This window comes from Grammomys surdaster, unplaced genomic scaffold, assembly GCF_004785775.1.
Source record: "Grammomys surdaster isolate TR1022 unplaced genomic scaffold, NIH_TR_1.0 173, whole genome shotgun sequence".
Lineage (NCBI taxonomy): Eukaryota > Metazoa > Chordata > Mammalia > Rodentia > Muridae > Grammomys > Grammomys surdaster.
The window spans coordinates 4,041,496-4,058,988 of NW_021604621.1; the positions used below are offsets into that span (position 1 = coordinate 4,041,496).

General features: G+C 36.2%; 1 protein-coding gene across 4 annotated transcripts in view; it reads left to right on the plus strand.

The window, feature by feature from the left end:
* Pak3 (p21 (RAC1) activated kinase 3) overlaps positions 1-17,493 on the plus strand; it is a 105,190-nt gene that overhangs the window by 32,672 nt on the left and 55,025 nt on the right. Inside the window, exons 2-6 of one of the 4 annotated variants that reach the window (XM_028767475.1) lie at positions 8,208-8,308; positions 10,807-10,869; positions 12,415-12,459; positions 13,638-13,791; positions 14,633-14,670. In XM_028767475.1, coding sequence (XP_028623308.1) covers positions 8,208-8,308; positions 10,807-10,869; positions 12,415-12,459; positions 13,638-13,791; positions 14,633-14,670 — 401 coding nt within the window. The remainder of the gene's footprint in view (positions 1-8,207; positions 8,309-10,806; positions 10,870-12,414; positions 12,460-13,637; positions 13,792-14,632; positions 14,671-17,493) is intronic. The other 3 variants (XM_028767476.1, XM_028767477.1, XM_028767478.1) reach the window with 3 other exon arrangements.

Sequence of the window (17,493 nt, forward strand, 5' to 3'; positions counted from 1 at the left end):
TCTCAATTGTAAAATAATAAATTTCAAGGCTCCCAAATGGGAAACTAGACAATTATTTTTCCTGCTGTGTAAGGAGAGATTTACATGTCAGCAGGAAAGATTTACATGTCATGAACTCAGGAGGTAAGAGATTCCTGTGGGTCTCCTCCAAATAAGATATTTGTATGTAGAGCTGGAGCATCAGGAACTAGACACTTGGCAGAAATCAGTCCCCCTGGGATTATTGCTTTCACAAAGAGCACCTGCTTCTTTGACACCACCTGTAGGCCTATTGTTGCCCTAGAAAGAACTAGTCTGAGATACTTAATCAAGTATAAAAAGAGCTTCAGAAGGCTTTCCACTTGGAAGTGACAACACAGTGCACACCGTGCTCCCTGACTGTGAATCAGAGGAAACAAAATGATAGCAAAATGAAGTCAAAGAGCAGCAATTTCATCTTTAATGCCCTATCCTTCGTAGTTAATTATAAAGTATTTTAAATCTCACAAACCACAAAGGCCATATTTTTTATAGAAAGCGTCTCTCACCTAGATAAAGAAGGAGAAACTCACGAAGAATTGCCTGTTAGGAAAAATGAATGCTATTATCCAGAGAGTGTAGATAACACTTTAAAAATGGCTCTTCCAGAGGACCCAGGTTCAATTCTCAGCATCCACATGGCAGCTCATAACTGTCTGTAACTTCAAGATCTAACCTAACACTCTCACACAGACATACGTGCAGGCAAAACAGCAATGGACGTAAAATAAAAATGAATAAATTTTAAAAATTGTCTTTATGTCTTTCCATCCTAACTTTCCCAGAAAAAAATATGGACATTGAGTTATAAAATAGCTTGTGAGTGTGGTGGATCTCTAACCCGGTCATGCCCACTTCCCTTGCCAAAAGTGGCTCCTCCTGCTTGCACAGGCTATTTGTGCTTCACTAATACACAGCAGAAGGGACAGGGAGAGATTTCTTGCATCAAGCCAATGGTTATTGGATAGAGCTATTTCCCAGGAATGTTCAAATCTGTGGGAACTCCAATTCAAGTGGACTATTAAATTGCTTTATTGGATTTCCATTATCTCAAAGGACTTCATGGAATACCATGAAATAGAGACATGGGCATGAGTGGACAATCCATAGATCTGAATTGTATTCTGACTTTAAACACAAATGTAATTTACTGATGTGTCAGTTCAGAAGTAAGACAGTCTGGAGCATGTCTAAACTGCTCGTGTCTTTCACCCAGACAATAGTTGTGTTGGCTTTTTATGTGTCCAGCACAGTGGTGAACATTGTAAGAGACCAAGCTCCTTATCCTCACAAAGTTTCCAACTGCAAAATCAATACATGCATGCATGCACATACATACCCAAACACACGTACACAAAGGGAGAGAGGGACAGAGGAAAGCAGAGAATCAGAGAGAGATTATAGGAAATACCTAGTAATTGACATTAGAAGTGAAAGATGTAGTAATAGGTAGGTCCTTCCATTCCTCCATTGCATCTCCACCATTCATTCTCAGCCTGAGCAAAGCCTGCTACTACCAAGTACCTTAACAGCACAGCACTTACTTGTCTTCAGAAAAGCTCCATTAGCTCACCCACCTGTGGAGAAATGTTTCCCACACATTCTTTACCATTATCTCTAGTTTCATCTTTCTGTCTTTCTTGATTTTCAAGACTATTCCCCATGTGTTTACTGTTGTCTTTTCACTTATTAAGTTTGCTGTATGCTTTCTTCTGACCTTTTACTTCTACCGTCTTTCCTGCTTCCTTATAGACTGTTTATCGATCTGGTCCTTGTGACTCGTTTCTTACTCCTACCTCTAGTTCACTCAGATACATTTATTATACATAAAGATACATTTCTTCTAAAACATTTATTCTCTGTTATTCCAATTTAATTCCTAGTTTTCTCTAGTCTGGTAATATTGTTCCATTTTATTAAGCTCAATCTCCCAGTTAATTTGCAACTTTAAAGTATTGCTTCAGTTCCTAATATATCAACTAGCATAATCTGTCACTACAATGAAGCTTAATTAAATACTTACTTCCTATCTGAGCCTTGACTGATTCAAAGAAAATGAAAGGAACTTGATTGTTATTCTGTGTAGCAATTGTAGGTCCTAGAACAAGTAAGACTCACCTGACACTTTTCTAAAACAAATCAAAGAATGTAAACAGTGTTATTGAGGGTTTTTACCTAGGGGAGGCTGTTGTTTCTGTCCCTTGAATTCTACTCCACTATGTTACCAATATATGTTTTAACACGAGTGACATCTCACAAGAAATGTGACTAGGTGAACATAAAGTCATTTTCTCCAATTGGGTTACATCAATGACACTATCAACAAATTCTTTTATAAAAATAACTTTATAATATAACCTTCACTTTCTTGGTCTTCTTGGTGGAGCTGAGTCATTATTTCTTCGTTAATAACACACAGCATATAATCATGGTCTGTCTCCATAGGGTCATTTCATGCAATAAAGGCCATCTAGCCATCCACTCATTTGTGCATTCATTTGATCTGTTATGAAACATTGAGTCTTGTACAGTTCAGGGGCAAAGAAGGTATAATTATAATTCCTGCCTTTAAGAAATTGATGGATTGGTAAGAGGCAAGTTGGTTAATGATTAGAATTTACTATGGTAGACAGAAAAAGAAGAGTAGTAGAAAGGGGAATTGGTTGAAGACTGAAGGTTAAAGCAGTTAGAAAAGTCTTCTTGAATAAGATGATAACTGAGGTTAGCCTTAAGACAAAAAGTATTTAAAAGTATACAAAAAGTGTAGCTAGCCATACATGTAAGGAATAAGTAGCTTTTCTAGAACAAAGAGCAGCATGGCAAAGGCAGTAGGCATGAAACACTGCTTCACATCGTTTCATGGATATTATTAGAAACTCAGACTAACTAGTATGAGGGATGGGAGGGGGAGGTGGCATGATGTAACTGGAGGAACAATGCAGATCAGAAATGACTAACTTAGGGATCAGTGCCATTAGAAATAGTCTAAGAAATACAGATGCAGTATTTAGAAAGGAGCATTAATAAAAGTGGGGACTGGATCAGGTAGCAAAAAGAGGAGCTGGAGAAGGGTGAAGTAGGAAAGTAAGAAAATGTAGTTTCATGTTGTTTCAGAAATATTTGCCATAAAGAGCCAGAGAGGCAGCTAACTGGATATTTCTAAGTGCTAGTTAACTATACTGGGGTTGGGATTGTGCTGAAGCAAAGCTGAAAGTACCTATAGCCTATCGATAGTGTAGATGCTGAAATAAAGGAGGTGTGTTGAAGAGTTGACTCAAGGGAGAGTAGATGATGAGGAGAGGTGACCTAAGGCAGTTTGTAGTGAATGTGATCTAAACAACCAACAGGAAAACCCTCTTATAATAAGTCCTTAAAAGGAGAAACCCAAAATATAGAACTGGATTCTATGAAAGAGCTGTGTAGAGGAGTTTCTAGACATTTATGATCAATGATGTTGGTTCTTATTGAGAAGACAGTGGTTATAATGTGAAAAGCAGCACTTGGGAAAAGGAGAGAGTAATGTGTGCCTTCGGGGAGATATTAAAGCTGTTGGACAAGTAAGAGATAAAGTATAAATTGATTTTTGTAGACATTTAACCCACATAAGGAAGTGCTGAGTGATTACAAGAGGAAGCTATGGGAATGAGGAAGTTGAAGAGTTAGTTTGTTTATTTATTTATTTATTTATTTATTTATTTTTGAATGGAGAAATCTCAACATGTCTTTTAAGCCTAAAGGAAAGTTTCAGAGGAAAGGGAAAGACTGAAGAAGGAAGACAAAAAATAATCGTCCAAAAATTATTAGTGTCCTGACTAGGGTTTGTTATCTTAATAATAATACAATCCATACTGTCATGTAATTCCTCCAGTTGGCAGTCCTTAGAAACTTTAGGATAGATATGGAGGGAGTTTAGGGTTGTATTAAGTCAGGGTAGAGCTTTGTCAGACAATTGCTAGAAGAGCTCATGGGGTGAGAGTTCCTAAGACTATAGAGTAGGGGCCATTTACATCAACTTTAGGCCAGGGAGGTGGTAAAATTGCCTCAAAATAGAGAGAGCCAGAGAATGTAGGGTTTCTTGACAACATTGTAGAAATGATATAGGAATATGGGCTTGACAAAATTTTAAGATTAGTAAAAACGGAAGCTCGATTTAGAGCATGAGAATACAGGATTGAATATTTCAGAGAAAAGGTCATTCTGGCTAATAAAACCACCCAGAGTACTAGGCATTCTCCACTCTAGCCATACCTTATCTCTAACAGTTCTAAGTAGACATCAGTCATTGAAATTGTATATAAATCTCCATGGTATTCTGGTGTAAAGCCTGATTGAGAACCATTCCTTTAAAAGATGATGTAGAGAGTGGATTGAAAGAATAGAAAGGAAATGACACAGAACAGATCTGAGGAAGGTCAAGGATCCCTCAAAGGAAAGGGCATGAAGAAGTTACTCACTGACATCTCCTGTTTCAGAGTAATGCCAGTATAGAGATTAGAATGGAAGCCAGGAAGTCAAAACTCTTCAAAGAATGCAAGGGCATGATTAGGAAGCGAGTGTGGCAATCACCTCAAAAGGAGAGTAATTTGTAGGCAAGTTCAGAACTATTGACCTCAAATAAACACTTTGGAATAAAATGACAGAAAATATAACATCATTCTGGCAGGTGGAATGGACATGGGATAGAAACGAATAAACAGCTTCCTAAAGGATATCTGAGGAAGCATTCACTCTCATCAGATAAGTGACAATCCACGCATCTAGGGTAGGGCTGTGACACATTAGTTTTAGCATAGATTTCCCCAGATAATGGTGATGTACAGAGAAATTTATGAGCCTGAGGCAAGAAATAAGGAGAGCATTTAATGAATAGCTTTAATGCAGAAGACAGTTTTTTCTTAATGGTTTAAGGTCTAGCGCTAGAGAGAATACAGAATATTGGGATTGTGTAGAGAAGGGATAATAGATTACAAGAGAGACTTTTGTTTCTTTGTATGCTAATAGAATAGATATAGATGGCAAAATATTAGATTTTGGAAGGTTTAGCTAGCCCTAAGGTAACCGGGAAAATTTATTCATACTTACATGGTCCCAAAGCCAAATGGCATTTCCAATTTGTGATGCAGCCAGTAATCTGTGGCTTTGCTCTCTGGTCTGGCAGAATACGGGGGCTAAACATAGAAAGTGATGGTCACTTGAATTTCTGTTCCCTGCAAATGCAAACTTTGAGCTAACCAGGTTGAATCTTTGCTCACCAACTAAGTTGACATGAGTTTTAATATACATGACCAAGTTTCCCAGAATTCTTAGGGGAGATAAACTCATTGTAGAATTCCTAAGAAGTTAAGTAAAATAAAAATCAGATATCTAAACTCCATTAAATCTCTACATATTTGCTCAGGGTTAGAGCAATAGTTGCTTTTTTTTTTTCTTGAGAAACCAGGAAGTCATCAGTTATGTGGATTACAAGCTTAGGTTCTTGGAATATAGTGAGAATTAGGTTCAAGTACTAGTTCTGACTTTTGTTGTCTGTGTAAACCTGAGTATATAGTTTAAATGAGAATGGAATTTGTTCCTGGTGAGCCTTCCATAAAAGATGGTTATTGAATATTCAGGCACGATCCAGGTGCTAGAGAATGTAAGAGTTAAGGTGAAGATTGTTGTTAAGGGTTTTGAATTTTAGCTAGAAAGAAAGAATATATAATAATCTAGTATTTGGAAAGTGCTAAGCTTACTAATAAACTTAGAATATATACTAGGTGGTACCCTGAGACCATAAAACGAGGGACATTGAAGTTTGTACACTGAGAATAGTATAGGGTGGAGGAAGTCCAAGAGAGAGTCTTCAACAAGAAAAGGACTGGTAAAGTGCTGTGTCCAATGTTTCTGAAGCTTTGATATGATCTCCAACACTATAAACAAAAATAAAATAAAAATAACAATCAAATTGGAGTAATCCATACAGAGCTGGCAGAAGATGGAGACAGTGATAAATTCAATGTTCCAAGTCATAGCCTAGCACAAATAAAAGCTTCGAGGTAAAAGAAAATCTGGCTATCCAGGAAGCGTAAAATGAGTGTGGATAGTGGGTTCTATAGCAACAGTAGAACCTAGATGTGTAAACTGTGATCAGGTAATGAAATCTCTTAGATACCAAGTTTGAATGAGTGAATTTTAATACATAAGTCATTAGTTGAACATATAAGAATCTTAAAAGTAAGAATAGAATTGGGTCACAGAATAAATGAGTCAGTGGGTCAAAATTGGAGACAGTGGGGCAGGAGGGAAATACCAATGCCTTGGACAAAGATAGTAACTTCTGAAACTATTTCAGGAGATAGAATAAAATGAAAAATTATGAGCACAGTAAAATCTAAGATGGCTCCCAAAGTATTGGTTTTGTTATCTAGGCCAATGTAAGATTACTTAGTAGTTATGTGGCAACATTATGACTTAGATATACAACTCTTTTTTATTTTAGTTTTTTTCTTTTATTGAAAATAGTATTTTTTCCTACAATATATCATGATTATGGTTTCTTCTAGTACTACCCTTTACAGTTCCTCCCTTCCCCTCCCATTCTGGATCCACCACTTTTCTATACCTTAGAAAACAAATAGCTATCTAAGGAATAATAATAAAATGAGATAAATCTAAAACAAACAAATTATTATATGACAAACCAACCAACAACAACAACAACAACAAAAAACCAAAGGAAAATACACTTTTAATGACTCAGATATACCGTCCTATGAATGTCAGTATGTTTTGTATTTCCTCATTTTTGTATATTTTATAATCATTTCTTCTAATCATCTATTGGGACGGGATAATCTCTTCTTTGCTCCATTCCTCCCCAAAGAGGAGTCTAAGACTATGCTAGTCCTCCAATCGAGTTGGATAGCAGCACCATATTCCTGAGATAAAAAACAAAACAAAACAAAACAAAAAACAGAGGAGGAGCAAATTTGGCTTTACTGCCTTTTACACTTGACCTCAAAGGAAGACAAAAAAAAATCCATAGCTATCAATCAACTTTCTAGAAAGACCCTTTGAGTCAAATCTATATAGAGATTTGTTCTCATGGAGTATTTATATCTAGACAGTATGTCATAAATGTGTAGCCAGTAGAGAAGAGGGGAGAGTTTATTTATTGGCAAAGAATCCATGGATGAAGGTTGATATAAAGACATGGGGCATATAACAGGGGCTCTTCAACTGGAATCCAGAGGAATTATGAACTTCTGTAAGAAAATGCAAAATTGTGTATACATCTTTACTACTTTTTGATGAGCATAGGTCTTATAGATTTCTTCAGATTCTTCAAGTAGAATTGGGCTCTATAGAGGATATCCAGACCTGGGTTCTCTGACAAGAATGAAACGACTTCAACAGGCTTCTGCATCCAACTGGACCACTTCCAGAGCTCTGGGGAATCTTGATAAATTATGAATTATATATTTTTATTTTTCTATTGTTCTTTACTTAAATAAAAGCCTTCTTCTCAAATCTTATAAAGTATGTGATACTACATTATTTTGATCTATCTCTGTCAGCCAGATTAGTGAGTTCCTTGAGGAAGGTTTGTGTCTAGGAGAAAAGAATATGTGTAGAGAAAAACTTTAGAAGGACAAAAGCATCATTATCAAAGGTAAAACAACAAGCACAGTGGTACTCAAAGAAATAATGGTTACTTGATGAGGAAGAAAAGCAAAGCATATTGTTAAGGAAATAGAGAGATGTCTGGTTAGCCATGTCTGGTAAGGATGGGAGATTAGAAATGATGGAAACTAAGACAGTTCACAGGAGTAACTTCAGTGGAACAAGAACAAGGGGAGGTTGCTCCATTTGCCTCTCTCAACAAGTACAATTGACAGTTGAAGAACTATAAATGGCCACTAAGGTATATAAACCTGCAGAGCAATTTGGACTTACCAAGAAGTCCCCTCGCACTGTTCAGTAAGGATAATTATCAATTATTAAAGTAAACTTGCTATAAACGATAGAGTCTTTGCTGAGGTTAAAATACATGGTACATATATACTTGAAAATGACGAGTCTTGAATTTTAAACTTAATATTTCAATCAGTCAGTTGTCTCTCTATAATCATTTTGATGAGCCTTCTGATGCAGTTTATGGAAGCCAAAACTATACCTCAAATAAATACATGTTAACATTTTGTCTTTAGCCAATAAGAAGAAAGAGAAAGAACGCCCAGAGATCTCTCTTCCTTCAGACTTTGAGCATACGATTCATGTGGGTTTTGATGCAGTCACCGGGGAGTTCACTGTAAGTAAGCTCCTTATTTTGATTTGTAAGCCATGAAAAAGAAAACCTATTTTTTGTACGAAATAGGTTTCAAGTAAGGATTGCTGTATTCCAAACTGTCAGTCTGAAGATGGACTTTTCCTGGACAGTCATACATAGAAATAGAAAACGAGCAACAACACTGACAAAATTATTTTGTCTATCCTAACACAAGTGTCTTATTACCCCATAATTTTCAATTTACTTGAAAATATTTATTTGCCAGGGTAAAGAAAATGTAGCTATGGTAAGGAGACCCTGCCTGAACCTGTTCCTTAATTATGTGAAGTGAATCAAATAATGCTTTATTCACCTTGGCTAGTGAAGGCAGTTCATATAAGTCAAGCTTTCCAGTGGGACCAGAATTACACAGATTGGCTAACTACAGTACCAAAACTCTGTAAAATTTTCCTAGTCACTCCTTTGATTTTAAAAATGTAGATTTTTTAAAGATAATTGGTAGGTATATTTTTATAAACATTCAAAACCACAATCCTCATGCTTTAGGAAGAAATATTGTTAATTGTACATCACATATGTATTAGTAGTTATGTGATTATTTTACATATGTATTATGTATGGATCATCTATAATAATTATCAACATGAATTCTCTGAATATGACTGGTCTAGATCTATTTCTTCTTTGAATAATTACAGTACTCAAAAAACACAATGTCATCCCCTTTATTAGATGAGTGAGGGAAGGCATATTGCTAGAAATATGACCCCATATTTCAGCTAATGGTTCTATACTAGTAAGCAACTCAACCAACATGAACATTCTGAAACAGTAAAGAGCTCCCAATCAATTTAGAAAACTAAAACTTTGATAAAATCACCACAATAACTCTTGGTTTTGCTAAGCTAGAAAAAATATAGATGTTGGAGAATCCAATTTCCTGTCTTGTAGCATAATGGTTAGTGAATGGACTGTGTCATGTGGTTAAGTAGGGGGAAAGAAGCAAGACAATTTGATTTGACGAACTATGCTACGTTAGTGAATTGACAGCCAAATTATTTTATTTGTTCAGTTCTGGAATTAAGCAGTGCAAGAATGAAATAGAAACAGAGTAAGTGTCTTGGCCGCATAAATTATTGTAGGCTGATTATTTCTATGTTCTCAGTAGCAAGCAGGAAAAAAATGTTCAAAAATAATGAGACTACTGAAATTGAGATAGTTACAATTTAATGAATTTTGTTATCTTAGTCAAAGACGTTACTCAAATGTCATTTACTTTGAGGCTATCCTTTATTTCATTGCTAGAACATTCTCTTGGCTACATTTAGAAACCATAAACTGATTATCAACCCTACCACCCACTGTTTTTCCCATTGGATTAAAAAAAAGTTTTTATAATCTGACCATTGTGTGTTTAAAAACATCCAAAGAAAGTCTAGCTAATTTTCTGATATTTGAAACAGGAAAAGCCCTCAAACTTTATAGTTTTCTCTAAAAGCAACTTGTCTCTTTTACTTTAAGAGCTTCATTTTATTCAGTTCCTCTATGCTTTTCTTCTGTTTAAACCTCTCATGGTTTTATTTGCTTTTATTCCTGGATTTCTTTTCTTGTTCTTTTCCTTTGGAGGTTCTGCTATGAATGTTCTCTCATTTAGCATTGTGGTTAACTTACACTTTATTCTCCTGCCTTATTTGGTATCTTTTGCCATGTTTCCCTCATGTTTAGCCCTTTATTCTTTCTGGATTCTGAATGGAAATAAAGGGAAACTAAATCACCACCATCTTGCTGACTGCAGAACTAAGCCTTGTCTACTGTGGTCTGAATTAGAACCCAATGGACCAATCTGAGTGGAGTGAGGATAATAGGTGGTAGATGGCCATTTTAATCCTGATGCAACCAAATCAAACAGCATCCTCTTCTAAAAATTCATTTGAAACAAAATGGCTTTTTACAGTCCACTAAGTGGAATTTATTGACATTTCGGACAGACAAAAAATTTAGAAATTTGGAGTACTTTGTTGTCATCATGATGATCTTTAGCAGCTAATTCTACATACATTTTTAAATAACCACAAATTCTTCCTTCTTTATTATCTTAACCTACAGTTTTCAATTAATATTCTAGCATATTTAACTTTTAAACTAACAAAAATAATCAGTCTTTAATACTTCTATTGCTAGGATTTAAAATTGGATCTTAATTGCCATAGATACCATTAGGTTATTGTCTGTTGGGGAAATCATACTGTGAAATTTGATTATTGTTGAATTTTGAGCAATTTGCTGAACTATAGATAAGTTGTTTTACAAGAGTCTGCTCTTTTGAATTATTGAACACTAGTTTGATATGTTGCTTGGTGATTACCCTAAAGGCTAATTGGCTCATATAACCTTGTATACCTACATGGGCATACAATTAGACCCTAAAGCTAAAATTAGGATGGGAGGTGAGATTTGGGGTATTAAGTTATTACAAGTCCTTACCCATTATATTGCCATTTTTGTCCCAAATACTTCAGAACTCCCCTTTCCAGACCTCTAGACCTGTGACGGTCGCTTCAAGTCAATCAGAGGGAAAAATGGTATGAGTGATATAAATTATCATTTCTTATGATAAGATAAATGCTTGGCCTGTTATATCATGCTGCCATTCTCCTGGGCTACACTGGACACTCCCCAGCTTGATGTACACCCACTTGTGATTGTATATTTTACACAGGCATCGATATGTGCTCCTGCTTCTGATGCTCAGACCCTTAGGTCTTCATTAGCTGTCTACCTTTTTAGATTATTTCCTCAATTTGGAGTAATGAGATGACTCTGATTATGTGCCATTGTGGCATATGCTCAAATTACACTAATCAGGTCTCATTGAGAAACTAGTTTGTCTCACCTTAGAAAAGAGAAATTATGTTAGCATTGTAGTCATATGGTAAGTAGCATTATCTGGAGGAACTTCTTCAACTGACAGCATTTTTTGCTGTCTAGTCATTATCACACAACTTTTCCAAAAGTTTTGAAGGGCCATGGGAATGTGTAATACCTATAAATATTCTAATGATTATGGTAATGATCATGCCAGTGAAGTCTGCTTTAGTGGTTATGTGCAATGCATACCTGTATTTGTAACACTCAATAACTCCTTTGGCCATTACAGTATTAACCAAATGCTATTAATTGCACTTAGAATCAGAACTAGGATCATGCATGGGCTCCTGAGTTCCAATTTTTGGCTTAAGGCTTTAGCATCAAACTGCGTGATGATGAATGCATGTAAAAGTGTTGTTTCACTGTGCTTGGAATAACCATAAATGCCAGGAATCAAGGACATGTATCCCAAATCAAAGCAGTTGGATCAAAGCATGTTTGAAATATCTTAAATTAGACAAATATGTTAATTTATATCTGATCTTATTTGTGGGATATGGGGTTTGGGACTATATCATTAAATGGAAATTATTCATGCAAGAATTGAAATGAAATGTTTTCCCTTTCCCTGATATAAATGCATACTAAACCTAAGCATAGTGTCTGGCTTTGTAAGGATGGCTTTAGTATAATTTCCTTTAAGCTGCCCATGACTTCAGCTATAAAATATAGAAGAATAAAGCTCAATATTGTTACATAGGCATCTTTTGAATTTTAGCCACATATGTCCAATATGAAATGGAAACTTAGAGAATCAGAATTGGAAACTGAAATTTGTAAGTTTATCCCATGACCATTGGCTCTCCATAATGACCCAATTATAAAAGCAACTTACAAGTTATTATTGAAATTTTTCATGATGCCATCCTTTATCCCTCCAAATTCTTGTTGCTGCTTTCTAGTAATTTCCCCCAATCACTTAATGGTAATTCTTACTGTTGCCTATTTATGGAGGAACCATCTGGTCCAAAGTGTAATTATATATGCAAACTTTGGAACACTGCTGTTTTCTCTGTTCTCTTAAATCTGTATCCTATTCTGTCCCTGGTCTAGTCAATAATCCCCTATTTCCATAACTGCCCCACTTTAAAAGGGACCCTCCCCCATTCAGACCCATTGGTTTCATCTTTTCCCACCTTCTAAGTTGTCCCACATTCTGTTTTAACTTTCTTTTCTTTCTTTATTTACGTCCATTACAGCCAGATCTCTATGGCTCACAGATGTGCCCAGGGAAGCTCCCAGAGGTGCGTCACAGGCCCAAAAGAAGCTTGCATCAAAGTGCTTCTTTGAGATGTCATAGCACTGCAGTAGCAGGTTCATGTGTGTGCAGTAGAGTCGTTGCTTGGCTTATCTCACTTTTTTGTTGTCATTCCCAAACTCTGGAGGCCCACGTCACACATTGTTTTGCCGAGACTTCAAAGGACAAAGTCATCTAAATTGTGTCTGGGTGCACTTCAGCAATAGTGTATCCATGTCTCTCTCCAAGCTGTTCTTGGAGGTTGGATAATTACAAACTGGGGACATCTGCAGGTTGAACGTGCAGGAAAGAATACTGAATGCTTGGTGTAAAGCTAACCTCTCTGGAATTTTGAATGATTTTCCTTGGTTATTTTTCTCAATATTTCCCCCCTCTCTGTTCTAAGTGCTTCATATTATTCACTGCAAATTCTCACAAGGCTTTGATATGGTTTTATAGTCCCCAACTTCTATGTGGCCAATGAAGTAGGGAGGGAGGACAAGGGGGAGGAAAGGAGGAAGGCATGCCCTGGAGAAAGCTGCAAGAAAAACACCCAAAAGCAGCATAAATGTTACTGTTGAGTGTTTCAGTGGTCGTTGCTCCTCCGAAATTCTAGTTTCTTTCCTCCCAATTTGACCTCATTATAAAGCCCTAGAGCCCCTAAATTACATTTTGTAAACAAAAGGTTGAAACTGACCAAGGGTGAGGCTTTCCTTTTATTTGAATATTGTTTAAAAGATACCTAAAAAAGAGCTTATGTTACTCCAGACATTAAAGAAAAAGAAAACATTGATCTGCACTATACTAAGCTGTGCACAAATTTAGAGAAGTCTTGCTATGTCTGCCCTGAGTCGCCAGAAAAAAAATAAGCTAAGCCGTAAACATCATTTCATGGATGAGCAGAGTCAATATGGAGGTGATTTTCATGCGCTTTTTGTTTTTTATCACAATCATACTCTCACCCACCCTTTTTAAGTTCGATCCTAGTTTTACCTATGTGTTTTGATTAGAGAAGAGAATGATTGCATTATTAAGTTACTAACGTTAAATCTAGAATGTAACTTCAGTTTCCCAAGTGTAATCCAACAGGTAGCATGGGCTTCTTGGTGCAGAACTTTACTGGAACATGCACATGCTTCTGATGAATGTTCTGAGCAGCCATTCTTTCCCTTTGGTTGTCCACAGGGAATTCCTGAGCAATGGGCACGATTACTCCAAACGTCCAACATAACAAAACTGGAACAGAAGAAGAACCCACAGGCTGTTCTTGATGTTCTCAAATTCTACGACTCCAAAGAAACGGTCAACAATCAGAAGTACATGAGCTTCACATCAGGAGGTAAGAGAAATTCTATGGTATCAAACAGCCAGTTCTCAGAGCCTCGTGATGAAGCCAAACTATCTATAGCATATCGATGTCAGGTTCAGTAGTTTCTGCAAATGGCTTCAAAGTAAACCTACTGATGGGGTGGGAATCTGACATCAATGCTAGAAGCTTTGTTTTTAGCTGGAAATTGTTCGTTGGAACAGTGATCAGCAATGACAGTTCTGTCTCTTCAAGAGTATGAATCTAGTCAGTCATTTAGCATCAGGTCTTCAATATGGTCATGAAGTAAGAGCATAAGGATGAACAATGATCTCTAGAAATATATTAATTCACCTGTGTCATGACAATGTAGGACAACTTTTGTGCTTATTAGGTTATTTTCACCAGGTCCCCAAGTTGAGGGGGAAAAAAAAGAAACCATCAATGTCTTAGTATTGGTAGAGACTATAATGGCATTGTTAATCTCAAGTTGTGACTCCATTTGTTGGTGTGTAAGTATCCAAGTTAATCTCAAATTGTGAATTCATTCACTCTTATGTACACAGTTCATTTAGTTGATCAATTTTATTTTTGGAAAAAAGTCATCTGGGTTGGCTTTGTAGAGCAAATCATTTAGCATATAGAGAAAGGAGGAAATACTGTATCTTTATTCCAGTCGAAATGAGGACTTTAATAAGATTTATAAAGGAACTTGCTGAAAATATGGTTATGACCTAATATGAGTTATTTTAGAGAGCAGAAACATGCCACTTGTCATAGATTTGATGCTGAAATTCCCTTCTAATTGATGATGAGCTGTTTCTTAGGTAGGATTTATGAAGCAAAGGTAACTTTCTTTATTGTGACTTTTCAGACAAAAGTGCCCACGGATATATAGCAGCACATCAGTCGGTAAGTAAAAATCTAAAATTGTTTCTCACAATCATTGTAATCAAAGATCTAACAGTATAATTGCTTATATTTGGTTTCATATGTCCAATTTTCAGACATAAATTTTAAAAGCAGATTTAAAAAGTACAACTTAGAAACATAAATACCTATTATATATATATGTATATATATATATATGAATATAGTTAATATATAGCTATAAATACCTTTTATCTATTATGAAAGGTACCTTGTATTTTTGTAAATTTATACACCAGTGTTACTATCTTCACAATCAGTTTTCAAGTCTAAAAATATATAACATTTGTGCCAGGTATGGTAGCACATGTCTTTAATTCCAGCACTCTGGAGGCAGAAGCAGGCAGATCTCTGTAAGTTAAAGGCCAGCCTGGTCTCCAAAGTGAGTTATAGCACAGTCAGGGCCGTTACACAAAGAAACCCTGTCTCGAAAATAAAACGTATGTATTATATATAATATATATATATATTATATATATATAATATTTTATAGGAAAATATTTGACTATATTGTGATATTTGTGAAAATACTACACTATTATTGTACTTTCAGCTAAAACTTGAAAGGCACTGTAATTTTCATGTTCAAAGTATCCACTATTTACCACAACCCATTTTTGGCAAAGACAGCCCAAGCACATAGTCTTTTCAGTGATATTACCATATCGGGCAGTCATGTATAAATGCATCATAATAGTGACAGGATGCTCATGTTAGGAGGGACCTTGCTGAAGTTTAACACTTTCCTGTTTTAGAAGGAGAAATAAGGATGAGAGGTATTCTCTGGAGCTCTTTCAGCAGTGCCTTAGGAAAGTTATCACCGAGGTCTACATGAGATTCCTCCTTAATGAGAAATTTATTTCTGGTTTACTCAGATCGACAAAGAAATAGTAAATGCTCTTGAAACGGTATGAAAACTTACAGCCAAGGCCATTTGGGACAGACTTTAGAAAACCAAGGTTTATAAGACATCTAGTACTCCTGTAGAATGCTTCCCACCATAATCCATTCTCAACATAGCCCCTATTAGTCACTAATCTGGTATTTAGGTTTGTTTTGTTCTCTGTTTTTCATTAATTTATTTACTGTAATCCTGATTGCAGCCCCGATTGCTCATCTTCTCTATCTCCACCCTCACAAACCCTTTCCCCCATCATGCCCTTGTATTCTCTCAGAGAAGGGGACTCCCATGGGTACCAAAACTCCCTGGCACATCAAGTGGCAGCAGGTGCATATCTAAGTGCACCCTCTCCCACTGAGGCCAGGAAAGGCAGCCTAGCTAGGGGAAGGGGATCCAAGGGCAGGCAACAGAGTCAGAGACAGCCCCAACTCCAATTGTTAGGAGACCCACATGAAAACCAAGCTGTACATCTGTTACACATGTCTAGGGGACCTAGGTCCAGCTCCTGCATGTTTTTTGGTTGGTGGTTCAGTCTCTGTGAGCCCTCATGAGCCCAGGTTAGTTGACTCTGTGGGTCTTCTTGTAGTATCCTTGACCACCCTTACCCCATCAATTCTTCCCCCTCCCCAAAGTGACATTTAGGCAAAATCTTGAAGAACAAATGAGAATTTGGTATATGAAAATCCAGATAAGCATTCTAAACAAAAAGAAAGGCAGGAGAAAGATCATGTTGGTGAAGAGACCAAGGGAGTAAGACATGCGGGTTTGAATGATGATTATGCAAGGGTAAATCACAGAGTTTAACCACAAAAGTTAAATTGGGGACAACACTCAGAGGTTCTCACATGGAATTCTAAGTATTCTAGCTTTTTCTATATACAGTGGGAAGTCCGTCAAATTTTTTGGAGCAGTGCAGTTAGATGATTAATGCTTATGCTTTAATGAAGAGTAATTTTAACAGAAATTGTCCAAACTTAATTAAGAACAGAAGGTAAGAGTAGATGAAGGTTGGCTAGTTAGAAAAATAACGTGTGCTTCCAGACTGGCAGTAATGAGGGCCAAAGTGAGTTATGGCAATGGGAATGAAGACTAGTTTTGAATCCTAGATGCCTTTATTATTTGGACATAGAAGAAAAGGACAAGGAACAAAAGGCAAACATCACATCCTCTTCTCATATGAAAAATTTATATTTCAAAAGATATGAATGTAGACAGGAGACTATTGGGGAAGGAAAAGAATGCTGGAGAAAGAAGAAGAAGACAATAAAGTATTGACGTGAATATGTACAGTTACATGACATGCATTGTGAAAATGTCAAAACCTATTTACTTTATAATTAATATATGCTAATAGAAACCTTAAGGTTAATGATATGCTTAATGATATATGGGTAGTTGGAAAGACAAGGTAGGATGTTATTTTGAGAGAGAAGCAGATTTCCTTTAAATGCTGTTGGGTTTCCTATTAGATAATTAGAATTTGAAAGGCTGATAAATCAAGTAGCAGTAATTGATTTAAAAAGCTGTGTTCTTAGACAAGGTTTCTGTTGATTGAATGAACTGAATAGGACCCTTAAGTTCAATGAGATTCACTTCAGTGACAGTCACTTATTAGAAAGAGTATACTTCACAGCGTGTATTCTGTATGCACTTGGGTGTTAAATGGAATATGAGTTATTGAACTGGAACAGGATACTCTATATACAGATTGAATTGATCAAAATGTTTGGCATCTTTTAGTATCTTGGGTGGAAAATAAAATACAAGCACTGCTGTATTCTCTGTTTTAAATTGCTGACTGTGTATTGAGTATAGAATCTGGTGACATATCCTATAGTCTCATGTCCTTTACTGCTCACCTTTGTTTATGTGAGTGTACATGGTATATAGTTGTGAGCAAGTTC